Source organism: Gouania willdenowi, chromosome 6, assembly GCF_900634775.1.
Source record: "Gouania willdenowi chromosome 6, fGouWil2.1, whole genome shotgun sequence".
Lineage (NCBI taxonomy): Eukaryota > Metazoa > Chordata > Actinopteri > Blenniiformes > Gobiesocidae > Gouania > Gouania willdenowi.
The window spans coordinates 41,814,020-41,831,834 of record NC_041049.1 but is presented as its reverse complement, the minus strand read 5'-3'; the positions used below and the strand labels follow the sequence as shown (position 1 = coordinate 41,831,834).

At 38.5% G+C, this 17,815-nt stretch overlaps 1 protein-coding gene across 1 annotated transcript in view; it reads right to left on the bottom strand.

Moving 5' to 3' along the window:
* Nucleotides 1-4,989: 4,989 nt before the first annotated feature.
* The window catches only part of hgfb (hepatocyte growth factor b), a 38,237-nt gene continuing 25,411 nt past the window's right edge, over nucleotides 4,990-17,815 (bottom strand). Inside the window, exons 11-18 of the mRNA XM_028449861.1 lie at nucleotides 16,253-16,383; nucleotides 13,189-13,218; nucleotides 11,880-11,985; nucleotides 10,472-10,546; nucleotides 8,878-9,027; nucleotides 8,694-8,800; nucleotides 7,169-7,311; nucleotides 4,990-5,533 (exon numbers count right to left, since the gene is read on the bottom strand). Of these exons, the coding sequence (XP_028305662.1) occupies nucleotides 5,357-5,533; nucleotides 7,169-7,311; nucleotides 8,694-8,800; nucleotides 8,878-9,027; nucleotides 10,472-10,546; nucleotides 11,880-11,985; nucleotides 13,189-13,218; nucleotides 16,253-16,383 (919 nt within the window). The 3' untranslated portion in view covers nucleotides 4,990-5,356. The remainder of the gene's footprint in view (nucleotides 5,534-7,168; nucleotides 7,312-8,693; nucleotides 8,801-8,877; nucleotides 9,028-10,471; nucleotides 10,547-11,879; nucleotides 11,986-13,188; nucleotides 13,219-16,252; nucleotides 16,384-17,815) is intronic.

Genomic DNA, 17,815 nt, shown 5'->3' with positions numbered 1-17,815 from the left:
AATGGAACAAAATGAAGGATTGGCTTTGTTGATGCTCCTCACTGAGGCTGTTCTGAGATGTTTTTGTTATTTTTTCTGTTTCCAATATAAACAATGGATGTGCTGCCGTGTCATGAGATATATCTTGTTGGGAGAGTATGGAGGCTATTTAAAATAATTGTTTTGGTTTCTTTAATGGTGTTTATGATGTTGATTTTGTTAGATGGCTAAATGCTTGTTCATGTGGATCTTGTTGTGTTTTTTCTTTATTATTATGAATTTTATATTTTGATAAGCGCATTGAGATGACTTTGTTGTAAATTGCTTTATACAAATAAAATTGATTGAATTGAATTAACACTTGCCAACAAAAGCATATGAAATTGTCATTGGTGGTCTCAATTTGCAACGTGCCTACCCAACCCTAGTGGTCACCGCACGTCACTGTATTCAGTTAAACTAATTTGGTTCCAGGATGTAGTAGCATACCTATATATTTTACAATAAAAGCAGCCTGCTGGTTTCGGCAGTTCAGGGATTTATATACTGGCTAACTTTGTGTGATAATGATAAAAATTAGGTTAATGTATTATCTTAAGCCAATAACCACTTGACTCATTTTACTGAATTGAGTATTGTTTATTTGTTTATTGAGGACGCATTTGAGTATTGTTTATTCTTAGCGGTGAACAATTAAGCCACTTTGCCTTTCTAATTATCCCTCGGGGATAGTTAAAGTTTTTTCTTATTCTGATACTAGTCAACTCAAACTACACTTAAGACTAGTATACTGTTTATACTCTACTAGTAGTACTAGTAAAGCCAAAAGATTCACTAGTAGTGCTAATAGACTGTTTACAGTCAATGGCAAGCCGTTTGAGCATAAGTGGATATCAGTGACATCAACCGTTATTAACCTCTCAATTTTGGTTTACTAGTGGCAAGCCTGAATTTGCTTTCCCCACCCCTTTATTTAGTTTATGCTCAAACGGCTTGCCATACTAGTCTACTAGTAGTACTATTAAAATCTAAATATTCACTAGTAGTACGAGTAGACCTAATGCAAATGAAGTGGGAGTGATTAAAACCAAATCTAGCTCCCTGATTGGTTGGAATATTTTTTCAAAACCAAAGGCAAGCCTGAATTTGATTTCCCTTGCCATGATGCTAACTAGTGACACTTTTTGTTTCTAGTAAAGACTACTCGTGCACTAGTAAACCAAAACAAGAAAAAGCTTACACTTTAGCTCATAAAGCTTTTTGCTCTGCAGTGTTGTAGCACTCAAGATGGATCTTGGTCTTGACTTGGTCTCGGTACATTCTGGTCTCAAGCAAGACTTGGGCTGTGTTAGAAATGTCACAATACACTACAAATGCAATGAGTACATACTGTCTTCTATATACTAAGTATGATTAGGATGATGAGCATTCCCACTGAAGTATACTTCCAAGTTTCTCAACATCAGTGTTGGGAACATTACTTTAAAAAAGTGATTAGTTATAGTTACTCACTACTTGTTGCAAAAAGTAACTGCATTAGTAACTGAATTACTCTATAATAAAAGTAACTCATTACCAAGGAAAGTAACTATTTGCGTTACTGTTAAAAAAAAAAGTTGCTCTATGTCAAAGAATTCAGATTTTTTAGATGCGTGTCATGAGGTGCTCCATTACATTTGAGTTGCTTACAACGGATGTCGACAAAGTCTTCTCTCCTGGATATAATGAACACTTCACATGTACGTTCTTGCCTTTGACCACAATTAATTTAAAGTAGTTTGTATCGCCACCTTAAAAATTACAACTTTTCATTGGACTGCTCCACGCTCACCATCTCTGCTGCTTCATCCAATCTGCAGTGTGTGTGTGTGTGTGTGTGTGTGTGTGTGTGTATGTGTGTGGCGCGCGCGCGTCTGTGTGTCGCATGTGCTGGCACGTCGCCTTAGCCAATCATAATCGCTCACCTTGTTTTTGACCCACCTACTCACTACAGCTGAGTAAGAATCCAGGGATGCTTTCGGATCACAGTTTATTCTATCAATACATGTAACGCACCGCATTTAACGTTCAGTAACGATAACGGCGTTGTAACGGCGTAAAAAGTAATTAATTAGATTACCCCGTTACTGAAAAACAAATGCCGTTACCTAACGCCATTATTTTAAACGCCGTTATTTTAAATGCCGTTATTCCAAACACTGCCCAACATGCATTTGGAACCTACAGCAACAAAAACCTGAATCACACTGAGGCTAAATATCTCTGTTGATTCTCCATCTTTGAAAGTTCTGAAAGCATTTTAAGCGAAAAAGTGACCAAGTAGAATATCACGTATACACATTTAATGCCGACATATTGTAGATTTTCAGGGACCCACTTTTGTGCTACTGACAAAACTTCTGGTTAACTTCAAAATGAGAGCCCTATTTACAAAAGCATTAGAAAAACTAATGGAAGACAATAATATATGCTTTTTTTTAAAAGGGGATGTTAGACTTTTAGCTTGAAGCCGATCCCAGAACCTTTTTATGTTCCGCTCACAATGCATCATGAAATCACTAGTGCTCCCATCATGCATACTTAAAAATTGTCTACATACATCCGGATATTTCTCATGAAGTGTCTTTGGGCTAAACACTGAACCTAAGTTGCTCCCAGTGGTCGACTAGCGCCATGCATGGCAGCTCAATCTGATTGGTATGTGAATGTGAGTGTGAACAGGTGAATGAGCTGATATTGTAAAAACACTTTGAGACTACTTCAGTGTGGGGATGAAATGATATATATATAGATCAAGTCCATTTACCATTTAGACATCAAAATTGGTATGATTAGTACGTTGGGATGACATTTACATCACGGCCTTGGTCTCGGATACTGTGAACACAGCACAACACTACTATACCGTATGATGATGATGTCATTAGGCCTGAGGAGGGAGGTGATGCTCTTCTGTCTATTTTCTGCTCTTCTGTCCGTCCAACTGACCTGCAGATAAACTTCTAACAGGTCATCTCCCTTTGATGGCTAAAGCACTCTGTCTGAGTGTGTGTATGTGCTGTATATGCCTATGCGTATTGTGTCAGCATCAGTGCACAGCATACATAGTCTGCAGAGCTAGGGAAAATGTCGATCCCAGTACATTTTCTGCTTGCTCCATAAGTTCCTTAATACGGCATCAATGGATTCAGCGTTTAATCTTCAGCCCTGAGTCTCTGCTCTCCTGGGCTCTTCACCTACTCACACTCTGCTTCCTCATCACACACACACACACATTAAAGCAGCTTTTTAGTCGCTCACTGCTGGGATTATTAACCTCTGAATGGGGTGACAGCAGAATGCCGCTGGTCTCTTATGGTATATAGTTAGAAAACAGGAATCTAATGTGTGTGTTGGCATAAACAAAAGTGCACGTAATATGTGTGCATGAGTGTGTAGCTATCAGTAAAGAAAACCAGATTAGCACAACTTGGTCCTTATGGTGTCAATGTAACTGTGGTGCCCCCTTGTGGTAGTGGAGCAGATACCTCTCATTTTAAATATACAGTAATGAAAGAAGGATAAAAACACTTTATTAAAAACATTTATTATTGTGACAAACATCAAAAAAGCAAACTTTGGATTTCCGTTACATTCGACATCTGGGGAAAAAAGTGAACTTTATAGTGAATAAAATGAAACATAAGGCAATACTATACAGTCTGTTGAATATAGCAGCTTGTATGATCTTTCAGTGCATGTACACCGAATCGACCTTTCTCTCTTTACTCCTGTACAACATAATGATTTGAAACTATTGACATCATTTCCACTACAGTTGATGTTTTTATTGTTTTTTCAGGGAGATTGAGGTATCACAGTTAAGCTTAGTAGAGACAACAGAGCTTTTTTTTTTTTTTTCAACAATCATCTAAACACAAATGATAATTCAAAGCTTCATTGGACTTTGGTTGTTGTTGGGGTTTGCTAGCTACTTATTCTTTCCCTAATCCTTGAAATTTTTGTTAAATTCACATCCTTACGAGGCAGAGTTTTTGTAATGACTTCATTTTCCTCAACGATCTATAAGACCTAAATTGCATCTCGAGTGACAAATACACTCAATGAAGCACTATGTACAATAAGGACTATTTAACATGTATGCTAACGATGACCTTAAAGGGACCCTCCACTGTTTTCACAAATCTGTCCTAAAATCTTTGAAATGTACCTATTAGAAGATCTATGCCTAACAAAACACATTATTATGCACCATATTCATTTAATTGCATTTTAAAAATGGGACTAATTTATTGTTTTAAAGCCTGTGTTCCTCCATCTTAAAATCACGTGATTGATGTCACACGGCCCCACTGCCTGTAAATATCCCATCCTATTGTTTTCTATTGGAGTGAAGCATTCAGCAGCTTTATAGATCATTTAGCAGCTTGTTTTGTCAAAATGACAACTTGCGCTGCTTTAGGTTGCTCTAAAAAAACAGGAAAAGTTAGATACCCCTTATTGTTTAATGAAAGAGGATAAAAACACACAAATCTTTGGCCGCAGGGGACGACAGTTGCAGCTGTGGTTGGGTAGTAGACAATGAGGCAAGAGAAGAAGAGCTCTCCTAAAGAACCTTTACTTTCCCTTAAACAGTGCGTTGACACGCTCTGGTAGCAAAAGTTAGCGAGTAATCACAGATTGTTGAAGACGCTTAAACCCTGTCGATAGAAAGACTTCAGGGTGGGAGCCCTTCAACTGTCTGCAACCAAAAGCAGACAGCAAAGTTGTCGTTTTGACTGAAAAAGCAGCTAAACAATCTAAAAAGCGGGCTGAATGCAAAACTATGAAAACAATGGGATGTTTACAGTCAGTGGGGCGTGTGACATCATCAATCACGTGATTTCAAGATGGAGGAACACAGGCTCTAAAACTGTAAAGTAGTCCAATTTTTTAAAAGACAATAAAATGAATATGGTGCATAATATTGTGTTTTGTTAGAAATATAGATCTACTAATAAGGACAAGTAGGTCAAATTTGTAAAAAAAAAAAAAAAAAAAATGTGTAGGATCCCTTTAGGCTTTTCCAATAACCAACAAAAAAAAAGCTGCTGAACCACTGCGGTGGGTGTTCACTGAATTCAAGTAATACCAGGAATAAGAGTATCCATATACAAAGAAATAGCAAGGCTGAGTTGAATCTACTAAAATAAAGTTTTCTAATTATGTGCATGTCTTACTTCTCCAGCCACTTACACGACTTGCCTAATTTCATGCTTAATACTTTAGTTTATTTCCTGCTGTATGGATGTTTTGTCATAAATGTATACATCGTCATCATCATCCGAGTATCTGTCGTGGCTGCTTCTTCCTGATGCCGTTGCTCCCTGTTGACTCACTAAGTGGCAGGGTTAGGATAATGCCTGAAGACTTTGTAGATCCACTGAGCGTAGAAAGGCACATTGATGAAGATGCTTGGCTGGTTGGCACGTGCGCAGCCCCTCCCATGAACGCTCACGCCTACGATCACCCTGATTTCGCCATTCCGACAAATGAGCGGGCCACCGTAATCCCTCTGAAAAACAAACAAGCCGAGGCTAGGAACGTTTGAAAAGCACAACAGATTTGACACATAGTGACAAACACTAGCGACACAATTTGTGAAAATTTTTTTAAAGATGCACAAGAATGAAATTTTTTTTATCAGATAAAGACAAAGTGTCGGCCTCATAGATCAGGGCTGTGAAACTGATTTCAGGTAAGGCGTCAAATATGGACCAGTTTGATCTTTAGTGGGTCACAGATTATGAGCGGGCAAACAAGCAATTTCAACAATAATATGCCCTACTTTGCACTTCCACCTTTAAATGATAAGTAAAGTATGTAAAGCACCAACATTATCCAAGTAATAAGTGACAGATAGCAGTCCCTGCCGGTTCTTCACCTACATTAACTTGATTTTGTGATTAATTTTTATTTAATTTGGGGAAATTTTGTGAAAATATTGAGAGTTCTTTCCACAATTTAGCAATGATCGATGACAATTTATCAACAATTTAAAATGTCTGCCATCATGTGATATAAGTGTGGTAAAACTGTGAGCATTGGTAATTGTTGTCAAGTTTCATTAAATTTATGTACTTTGAGAGACTGCCATATCTACAGTCCAATTAGTTGGTAATTTACACATTGATTCATGTTTTGTCTGTCATTTTTTTTTGAACTTTCTCCTGCGGGCCAAATTGGATGCTCTAAAACGCTGAAATTGATCTAGTGCCTTACAGGTTGTTACCCGCCTCACGCTCAGTGTGAGGAGAAGATATGCACCAGAAATAGCCCCACTACGCACACGAGTGCAGGACAAAGTAGGTATAGAAAATTATAGATATATAACTGAAATCAAGCATAACAACTTATAATAAGTTATGCAACTTGGACAGAAATAAATGTCCTGCGGGACAAATTGGATGCTCTAAAGGCAGTAATTGTTCCCCTGGCCTTGAGTTTGACACGTGTGTCATAGATCAATAATCAATATTCATAATGTGATTTCTAGTGTTTGTCTCCAAAAACTCATGACAAAGTTTCTTCCCAACACATTTCTGCTGATTTCACTGAAAGTTGCATAAAAACACAATGGCGGATATTTATTTTTGGGTTTTATTTAGAAAGATCTGAATCGAGCTGAAATTGAATGTCTGGTGGAGTGAGGAGATATACTGGAAACAGACTATAACAAAAATGCAAGAAATCATGGTGAGAGAAGTAAAAACACTTCGGTTTAAGGGACTCCACATCCCACAATTCAATGCACCAAACATTCCCATCAATGTCAATAAGAGAAAATTTACAGTGGAGATCAAAGCAATCATTTGAGCGGCAATTTCAACCCTTTTCATCTTTATCTTTGATGTATCTGTGAGGCCAAAACTTTGTCTTTATCTGATAAAGAGAATTATTGTCTCGAGCAGCTTTAATCTCCCAAACACCAAACCAAGTGTTTAAGATCTGATGAAATTCACTGCAAGAGTCTCTAGTGGCTCCATTTTCACAAGCCTGAGCACTAAGCCAGTAAGATTTGTTTGAGATGTAGGTCAAACTAAGCTAGTCCAAAAGCTTCTTGGAACACTGGTAGAAGCTGTAATCACTTTATCCCTAAAACTAAAGTATTGTTCTTGTTTTTTAACCCAAACGCTGGGAGAATCTTTACCTCACACACTCCTTCGTTGCGCGTTCCTCCTGCACAGAGCTTGTTGTTGGTGATGTGAATGTTCCCTCTGTGCATCTCTCTGCACCGGGCGTTTCCAACAATGGGAAGGTCCACTGCCTTCAGTACGTCCTCATGGCCAGTGCCTTGTAGGGGAGGGAGGTGTGGACGTTAGTTCTCGAGGTCCGACACAAATACATCCTGACATACAATAGAGGACGTGCAGCTGAAGTTACAAAGGTACGCAACAGTTTATCCGACGACTAGACCTGTCCGAGAAAAACAAGTTTTGTTAACTCACGTCGGCAAAATGGTGACTATTTGTTTGGATTTTTCAAAGTAAAAATCATCAGCAGGATAAAAAAAAAAAAAAACTTTCCATTTCACCATATATGGATTGCAGCCATCAGAAGAGAAAACTGAGAACCAGGGGAACATGCTCGCAGAACATTTCCTTGGAGGTAAGACTGAAATAATCAATTTAGCATTGATATACCATATTTTTCTTATATTTTTTTGCATGCATTGATATGCTAGGATTTTTCTTTAGGGGTTGGGGAGGCTTTTTTGTGAACTGTCAACCCTTAGCTCAGGCAACAGTTTTACAATAAGCATCTATGTACAGAAATATTTGCTAAAGATTGTAACAAATAATAGGTAATCGATATTTGGTCATTTCCAAATTGTCGGGTGTGTTGCCCATCCTTGGGATTGCTGATTGTAAGCCTCCAGGCTTTTGGATGCTTTCAGTTCCTCTCCAATATAGTAAGACTGTTCAGGGACCAAAGATCAGGTATGCAAAGTCCAGAAAATTGTCTTTCTTTATACTGTCCTTAATTTTCTGTAGCGCCAAATTTTGCACCAACTCTTTAAAGGCATTTGGAGGTCTATTGTCTGAATCCTGACACCCCAACACCGAACATTTATCAACATAGCGGCACCTTGCTGTCCCTTCTAAATGTTCAGTGAAATTTGAAAGGATGTCTCTCGGTCCAAACATCACTATGCCGTCACAAAAGGCTAAAAAGCTACCTTCCTCCACACAATTCTAACCTCTGCTTCATCTTTCTTGCCATCCAATATGCTCTATGTGACACCACAAAGCTCCATATCTTTCTCGAAACACATCACCTGACCATTCATTTACCACGCAGCGTCCTAACCTGACCTGGGCCCATGGTATAGTGAATAAAATTTAGGGCAAAGAATTCAAGTTCTAATATAAATATTTCTATTTCAGAAGGTGAAGTCCTTCATATTGCATCAAATTAAGTCATTCTTTTTACAAATAGATTAAATTGACATTTTTGTTTCTGACTACCTGCTTGACGAAACAAATTGTGTGTACATGTGAAATATATTCAATGTCAGATTGGAATTTCCACATCATTTTGTTGAAAAATAAGAATACAAATAATTAAAAAATTTGTTTTTCGCTGTGACGGAATATCAGAGGCCTTACATTTAAAAGCTAAAGGTGATTTGACTGTTAATAACTAATGATGCGAGAGTCGATGAATTAACAAACCTTTGGTCTCTCCCCATCCATACATTTTGCACATCGTTCCTTCTTTAATAGAGCAGCCATCGACAGGAAGCTGGATCGTACGGACGTTGTCTGCAGGAAGTGCTGGCCTGAACATAATAAAGTACAACATTAGGTTCAAATAAATGCATTGTATTTACTGGGATTCTTTTTTCCTAATACTTACTTAGAAAGCCTTAGGAGGGCCAAACTGGAGCCTTCGGGGCCACATATGACATGAGCTATACTGACTTCCTGTGTCCTGGCCAATGTTGGATTATCTTCTTCTATATTAGAGACGCCCAGCCACACCCGATATTCACTGAGGTCAGGGACACTAGACGTACACAACACCAACGCCATAGTGAAACATCAAAAAATAGATTCCAAACACAGCAGAACAAAGCTTTGACAAACAAGGATTTATTATTTATCTTATTTTATTTTATTTTTTTATCTTCTTGCCCTCAACAAAGGCGGACACTTTTCACTGGCTCCCTTCCTCATCTGCACCTGCTTGCTGTTTTGTCTTGAACTGTCTTTTGTCAGAATCTAATAAGAGTTTCTCTCTACATCTCTATCCAAAAATCAGCTGGTCTCTCAAAACAATCGACCAAATTTTTTTGACAAAAAGAATGGCCAGAGGTGAGCCCGCCTGTCCCAAAGGAACGTTTGCAGCTGGATACACGATGGACTCCTGGGACAAGTGGAGGATCGTGTGTCGGTCTATCCTTTCCATTAAGGACGTGGAAGACGTCTACGTAATTAGAATTATGATAGCAGGGATGCTGCTGATTGGAGCTGGCAGTTTTCTAATCTATGGCAAAGTCCGGATTACTTTGGCAGCTGTTTTGGGAAGGCTGCCTGTCATTTCTGACTAATTATGCAGGGCTTTTAACACTCAGACTCATGCTATAAACAAACTCAAAGGTATGCAGGATGCTACTTTGGAATGTCTACGCGAGATGGAATCTAACTTGGAGAAGTTAACAGCTCAGCTTTCGGGATAACGGCCACCATATTGGATATAATGATTGAGACCTGGACACCAAGGCTGATGGAAATTTTATGTAGCCTAGCTGAAAACAAATTGTTTATCTAAATTGGCATCTGTAAAAGCCAGCAGTTTAAGGCCGTTTATCTCTCTATTCTCCAGGATGTTTGTGTCAAATGACGCTCTGTCCCCTCCTTTTGTTTCTGAATCAGATCTACCCAAGGTCGTTTCACATCAACTGGCGACAGGCTGAACTGTACAGAATGAAGCAAACAGGATCATGTTTCAATGCCTTCTTTGGCCCCATTTCCCCCCTCCCTCCCACATAGTGGCAGCAAGATGGACGAGAAAGGCGTCTGTCCCAGCGGCTGGCTGTAATCTTTTCCTCGACCCCCAACCCCCCCTGCCCATTTGTGCTTTGTGCTCAAATTTTGTTGTGATTGTGTTCCGGTGTCTGTATGTGCTGAGGAGTTTTTTTCTAGTCCCATACTGTGCTCCCTCTAAAAGAGCATAGTTTGGGACCTGCCTTTTTCCCCTCTCTCTCCTTTCCTCCTGTTTTCCACTTTTCATCTTAGATACGGGGCGCTGCCTTTGTGGCAACTCACAAGTGATTGTTTTTTCATGTTTCTTGGACGGGATGTAACTGAAACTGAGTTGCCCCTCAGGGATAAATAAAAAGATCTGAATCTGAAATATTAAAGATATCACACTCCGGGGTGAGAAAAATGTTCCAAGTTCAATGTTTATGGATTAAAAATAAAAACTAAGACAGAAAGAAGGTGGTTACCATGAAGAGAAACACTGACTGTCCGTGAGAACCCACTGCTCTCGTATCAAGGATCCACCGCACCAGTGTGTGGAGCTGTGTGAAGAACAAACAACAAACCTTAACAAAGACTTAGTCAGACATCTTTGGAAACATATTTGTTGTTAAACTTTGATCCTAGCATGACTTGCTAAATTGTAAGAATTTTTTTTTGAAAGGCATGGGGTGTATCTCATTTATCTTTTTTTGTTTTGTTGTTCTGCCAGGGATCTATTGCTTCTTCTTCTTCTTCTTCTACAAAAAACAGGCCATTCATCTTAAGGTGGCGCTACAGCAAGCCTCTAAAGTTCAAAATAATAAAAATTCACAATTAATCAACCATATGTCCGACAGATTTGCAACTTTGACCAAAATGAAGCCCTGATACTGAAGAAACGTTTTTACTTTTGAACCTTTTGCAAATTATGAAGTCCATCACTCTGTTTTTGTCAAAAACTGTCCAACAGAAATGAACCACATAGATTATTGATTTATCAAAAAATGCCTATAGTGCATCAACATGTTTGACTGTAAACAGTGATGTAAACATATATTTGTAAATGATTGTTGCTAAATACATTAGAGTATGGTATGATAGAGTAGTAGTAGTAGTGGTTAGCACATCTACCTCACAGCAAGAAGGCTCTGGGTTCAAACCCTGGGGTGAACACTTGGGTCCCTTCTGTGTGGAGTTTATATTTTCTACCCCGTGCTTGCATTGGATTCCTCCAGGTACACAGTTACCTCCTAGGTAAGCTAATGCTAGGTTAATGTTAATTCTAAAATAATGCTAAGCTAATTATAGGAAAATGCTATGTTAATGCTAAGCTAACATTCAGATAATGCTAAGCTATTGTTAATGCTAGGCTAGTGCTAGGTGAATATTAAGTTAATGTGATGAGTTAATGTTAATGCTCGGTTTATGTTAATGTTAGGATAATGTTAAGCCAATGCTTGGCTACTGCTATGTTGATGTTAGGTTAGTGCTGAGCTATTGCTAATGCTAAGTTAATGCTAGGTTAATGTTAATGTTAGGATAATGCTAAGCTATTGCCAGGATAATGCTAAGCTAATAATAGAGGTAATGCTAATGCTAAGTTAATGCTAGGTTAATGCTAGGTTAATGTGAATGTTAGGATAATGCTAAGCTATTGCCTGGATAATGCTAAGCTAATAATAGAGGTAATGCTAATGCTAAGTTAATGCTAGACTAATGCTAATAATAATGCTGGCTCCTGATTGGTGGATGATGTCAGATTCTTTTTTTTTTCCCAGCAGCCAAATAGTGATGCGTTTCAGCGATGCATCCTCACTTGCATTTTCAAATATTCTATTTGTTTTCGTGTTTCCAATGAGGTTGCTATTCTTTGCTAAAAACTTGTGGCCATACCCTTTCTGTATGCTGACCATCCAGCTGCCGTCTGACATGCCCACTGGACCACCGCCCACAATCCTCAGGATTTTACGGACAAAACACAGCACAGAGGAAGGTTCTCCTGCAAAAGCAACAAGAAACACACTTGAATCCACACCAAGGGAGCGCTATGTATCCAGGCTGTAGGTTTTTCATTTTAAATACATGCTATTAATATTGTATGACTGTATTAACAAGATACAGTTCATGCTACATTTGTCCTACAAGCAGTAGTTACATGAGCTGCATCATGATCTCCATCAAATATTTAACATCATGCTAATGAGGTTTTACAATTAAGTAGATCTGTAAAGACTGCTGATACAGTATCTCCTACTCCAGCAGAAGTACTATTACTTAAAAATTATACTCAAGTACTTGTAATTCTTACATAAAATGCTCAAGTACAAGTAAAAAGTAGCTCATTTAAATAGTACTCAAAATAAAAGTTATTAGTTAGTTTCACCCCCACGTTTATTTTAGGTAATAAGTCTTGCCAAGGTTCTCTTGCATAGAGTAAACATCTCATGTATAAACTTAAAAAAGGAAATCTTGCACGATTGAAGCTTAATTTATTTCACACAAAAGCATCTGTATAAAATAAAAGGTTTGTCGAATTGTAAACATTATTTTTTATTTTTCAAATAAAATAACACTTATCAGGGTCTAAGTATAGCTACATTCATGAACTCTAAAACTGAGAAAATAACCAGCATTCAATGCTGTTTTGGCGCAGTGCATTACATTTAATCTGTTTGGTTGGTTATGATTTGATAGTTGTCTGGTCATTTAATTGTTTGTAGTTTCACAATGTCTGATGATCATTTTAAAGCAAAAAATAATATTTTACTCAGTAACAGTTGGATGTAGAAATGTAACAAATTACTTAACTTCTTTTAAAATGTGCTATAAGTACAAGTACAATTACTGATTTACAAATATGCTCAAAAAAGTACATGTACCCATAAAAGCAACTCAATTACAGTAACGTGAGTACTTGTAATCCATTACTTTCACCTTTGTATTTAAGTCTTTTAGATTTTTGTTAAAATACCGCAAACAAATAGGATATCCAAAGTTAGTTTTCTATTGAAGAAAATTCAGATTTTACTTAGATTTTTAGGCCATCATAATAGGTTGATTTGTACACACACACATATATATATATATATATATATATATATATATATATATATACAGGGAAACAGATGGAGCCACATTAACATTTTGTCTTGCATCGGGTAACATAATAGCTGGAAATTACAAGAAAAAGAAAAAACCTCACCCAGTGGAATGTTGTTCTGTGAAGCATTGCCTGCAGAAGGAGAAAATACACAAAGACAAAGGTGATTATTGAGCATTTACTGATACACGGTGAGGCGTGTCCTCACGGGTATGTGTGCGTAAACGTCAGCAGGGACCGTGTCGTCCGCCGTGATACAGTAATTTCCTCATCATTCGGGCGAGCTCCATGGAATGAAACAAGCCTTGAAGGACTCTACTGGCATGCCACCAACATCAGGCCATTTACATGCCTTCTGCATTACCTTCAAGTGTTAATGAACACTGACAAGATGGCAGATGCGGAATAAAATGGCAGCTCTTACAAATTAATTGGTTATTAGGTAGAAGTACCCAAGCTATATAATGACCCCCCCCACACACACACATACACATACTGTAGTTGACCTCGAAGTGAAGACAGAAACACCCACTGCAAACAACCAATGAGGTGTAAAGGTAAAATATACCAACATATCATATAAAGCCCTTCCAAATTCTGTTTTCCATTTATTTCTTTAAAATTCCATTTTACTTAATTTTTTTTTTTTTTTTTTTAAATTTATCATTTTTTTCAAAAAATATTGGTTTTCAAGTCCTGTGAAGATACAAACTAAATACTAATAATAGAAAGCCATAATTAAACAAAAAATGAATCTGAAAAGGTTTATTGATTAAGTTTTGATCAACTTAATTTAAATAATCCTGATGACATCATTACAGATCGTAATATTTAGACAAAAATAGATGGACACAAGGCTGCATCAGTTATTTCACCACTAGGGGCCAGAATATTGTACAGTATTAGAAGCAATCAAGTTACAGACATGCAAACACCAAAGGCATGAAAAAGGTGACAGAAAAAAAAAAAATCTCTTGTACGGGGGTCTGGGGGAATTCTACCTCAGAAAATTTTTTTTGGATTTTAACACATACAATGAGCAATCTCACACACTCTGAAGAGTACAATACGACAACATACGCTATTTTCTTCAAGAAAAAAATGTATGGTCTGTTAAAAACAATAAATATATATGTGAATAATTGTGAAGTAAAAGTACTTACAATTTGTTCTGTGTTTTGCTTTGTTACTAAACTGCTACACTGCTCCTGAGCTACTGGTGTTGTAGTTATTTAACAGCTTTTATCCATTGCCTTGTTTCTTTCCTCTTTTGGTCTGGACAAGTCTCTCAGAGCAGCTTTCTTTGTTGATCCATGAGCCAGTTACCAGCCACTCTCTTTCTCCAGCGCTTTTGCTTTGTGCACTCTTACGCACTGGCTTTGACCCATAGAGGATAGCCTCTTCTTCAGGTTTCTGTTTCTCGACCTAGAGAAGTTTATACTCCAGTAACGGTGCCCTCAACTGGTTAGCTCATGTAACTGCACCAGAGGCTGTTTGGAGCGGATCAGAAGTTGCTCTCTGAACACAAACCGAGCCAAACCAAGGTGATGAAATAATCAGCTGTCCGCCCATTCAAAACGAGTGTACGACTAAACTGGTGTGAAAGCACTCTAAAGGCTGGGATACACTGTGCCATTTTTTTCAATCTTTGTACTCAGCTCCAGCTCAAACTGTGTGACTCCAGTGCAGAGCCTGAATGTGCACAGCTCACGATTCATTTTCTCATACTATACGGACCGACACCTCTGACACGATCTGACTGCTGACACTGTACGTCCATACGCAACATGTCGGGGTCTTGTTTCTGGAAATGCAACGTACAAATTAAAAGAAGAAGAAGAACTCTGAAGCATCACCATTAAAACAGAAGAAGAAGAAAAATCCAGAAGTGACAGACACTCACAAATCTCAGCTTTAAACAAGAAAAGACGGAGATGTGATGCGATGGACCAGGAGCTGGCTGGACAGACGTGGCCAGTACAGTCTGTCAATTTTACAGCGGTCCTACGGTGTTTGCGCATGCGCAGTGTGGAAGTTAAAGGTAAGCCGGACCGAGGCACTGCTTCAACTGTGTAATACACTCACAAGGAGGGACCAAGATTTCAAACATGTTTGATTTCCATACAACCATACGATTGCTGATTGGGGACTGGTCGTGAGGTGTTAATTGCTTCTTGTGACCCCATGTATACTACACAATGCATGACATGCGATTTAGCAAAGACTTGTTCCGATCTCAAAAATAGACGCACAAGTCAAAAATCGGTTCAAAATTGGCCAAAAATCGCACAGTGTCCCCGGCACTGGTGGGATGCCACCCCAAACATTTTCCCAGACAAGCGTCCTTCACCTCACGGTGACGTCGTTTCATTTACATTATGTCACTTTCCGCGTTTAACAGTGGGTTCCGTTTTTAATGGTCAATTCCAGTAACGTAAAAATTACACATTCGGTTCATGCCATGTCATTTCACAAATGGCCCACGCATTTTGGTCTAAAAAAATTCTATAATTTTTACCAATTGTTCCATGATTCTCAGGAACTACACCACATAGGAAACTGAAACTGGTATAGTAATACAGCTCCACCTTCTCTCTCAGAATATACAAAAATATATTCTATACATCCTATCTGGTGGACATGCCAGCTCCTCACAATTGGAAAAAAGTTAAGTGTGGGTTTGGGTCTGAAACATGTTTGGGCCTTCAGTAAAACTACTTTGCATATGCCTCAGCATCCTGAAATTTAATCAGCTTTGAGCTATGGGTACATATACTGTTCACATCACTAATGATTAGTCACATATATGCATTTGTTCTTGGGTTTATTTATTTATTTAACCATTTTCATTTGCCCCTAACTGCATGTGGGAATGTAAAAAAAAAAATTATAGTATAAAGATTACTCTTTCTTGGGATATAAAACTATTTTTCTTAAGGACGCATGGAAATTGACACATCCCTGTCACTAAAATGTTCATATCTCAAAAAGTGTTCATCCTATCAAACAAAACATTTACAGTGTGGCTAATGAATTATTATGAATTTAATTTTTTGAGACTGAAGTGCGTGGGATGTCCTGAAAAGTTGTTGATATTACATGGAATGACCCATACTGACTTTTTGATCTGCGTGCCAGATAAAAAGTCACTGGTAACATCACTCACATGCTTTGACGTTGCAGTAGTCCCAGGGTATGGCTGAGTTGTTGGTGTAGCACCAGGGACCGTGTTTATCTCTGTCAGGGTTCCTGCAGTAGCTTTCTTCAAGGCCACCCATCGACGTCCCCCTCTCTCCACTGGATGGACACAGATACACAACACACAACACTTTAGCTCACATTTGGTCCTGACTTTTTAAAACAAAATGATTCATATCCCTCATGTTGATAATGGGGATCTGTGCAGAGTAACAGGGATTTCCTGAGATTTATAACCATTATTGGAAGTGGAAAGAATTCCTCCAGATAGGATCAGCACAGTGGGAGCACACAGCTGTTTAGGCTCGCTCCATCCAGACAAGATAAGGAGGAATTACTCACTGGCCACGTTTACATGGCTTTAATTCCACTTTCAAGCAGAATAAAAGTTTTCCTCTTTAAACTGGCCTTGTAAACACTTAATTCCTAATGTTAATTTAATTCCGAATTAAACTTAAATCCGGTAAATGAGGTGGCTGGTTTATCCCAATTTTAATTCTGAAATAAATAATTCCTCTATCTTGTAAACAGTTAATTCCGGTCATTCTGCGCATGCAACTTGCCACAAAGATGTGTTGGTGATGACATAATCCAAGATGGAGGCCCGGACTGGAGCTGAGACTAATTTATTTAATAAGAGCCTTAGAAGACATGGATATAATGAAAGGAGTGGATGGACGTAGGAAAAAAACATTCGGACATTCACACGGACACACAGATTAACTGTATTATCAGCAAAAGGAGAGGCTTCATCGGGGCACGAAGCACCAGAGCTTCACTTATGATGCGCTGATCATTATAAAGTTATTTTTTCACTCAATGTCCTGTGTAGTAGAGGCAGAACAGCTGTTGCATTAACCGCTGGCTTTGATTGACCAAAGTACGTACTTCTATCTCTCTCCTTCTGCTCCACAGGTGAAAGCAAAACCGTGTGTTTTTATTGAGCTGCTGCTTCAAAACTCCAAAGACGAATAAATCGGTTTTCCAAGTAAACCTCAATTCGGGAATTATTATTTCCATGTAAACACGAAGCGGAACACTTTGATTCCAAATGACTAAATCCTAATTAAAAAACATAATGTAACCGTGGCCACTGAGACAGTCTGCAATCAGCTCCACACGTTTATTACAAGGACCAATTTTCTCACAAACACGTCTCCCTCTGACATCGTCCGCTCCACATATGACATCAATAATAGGAAGTTCTACAGCTAGCTGGTTTTAGATCTGTGTTTATGTGTTACAGCTCTTGCTCAGCAGGTCTCACGGTGACCTTTGACCGCCTGAGCTGAAAGTGCTAAAGTGGTAGAAGTGATGAACTTTGAAGTGTTCCAACAAAGGAGGGCTTCGGGGGGTCAAAGGTGAGAAGTGTATATATTCCCCAACCAAGTGATCACACACAGAGCCATTCCTGCAGAGTTAGGTCACCTTCAGTAAGACGCTGCTTTACTCATTACACAAGGCTATTCCACCACCCGGAAGGTCCTTTCCTCTTCTGAGCAAACAGAGGCTAGACAGAGGCTGCCAATGA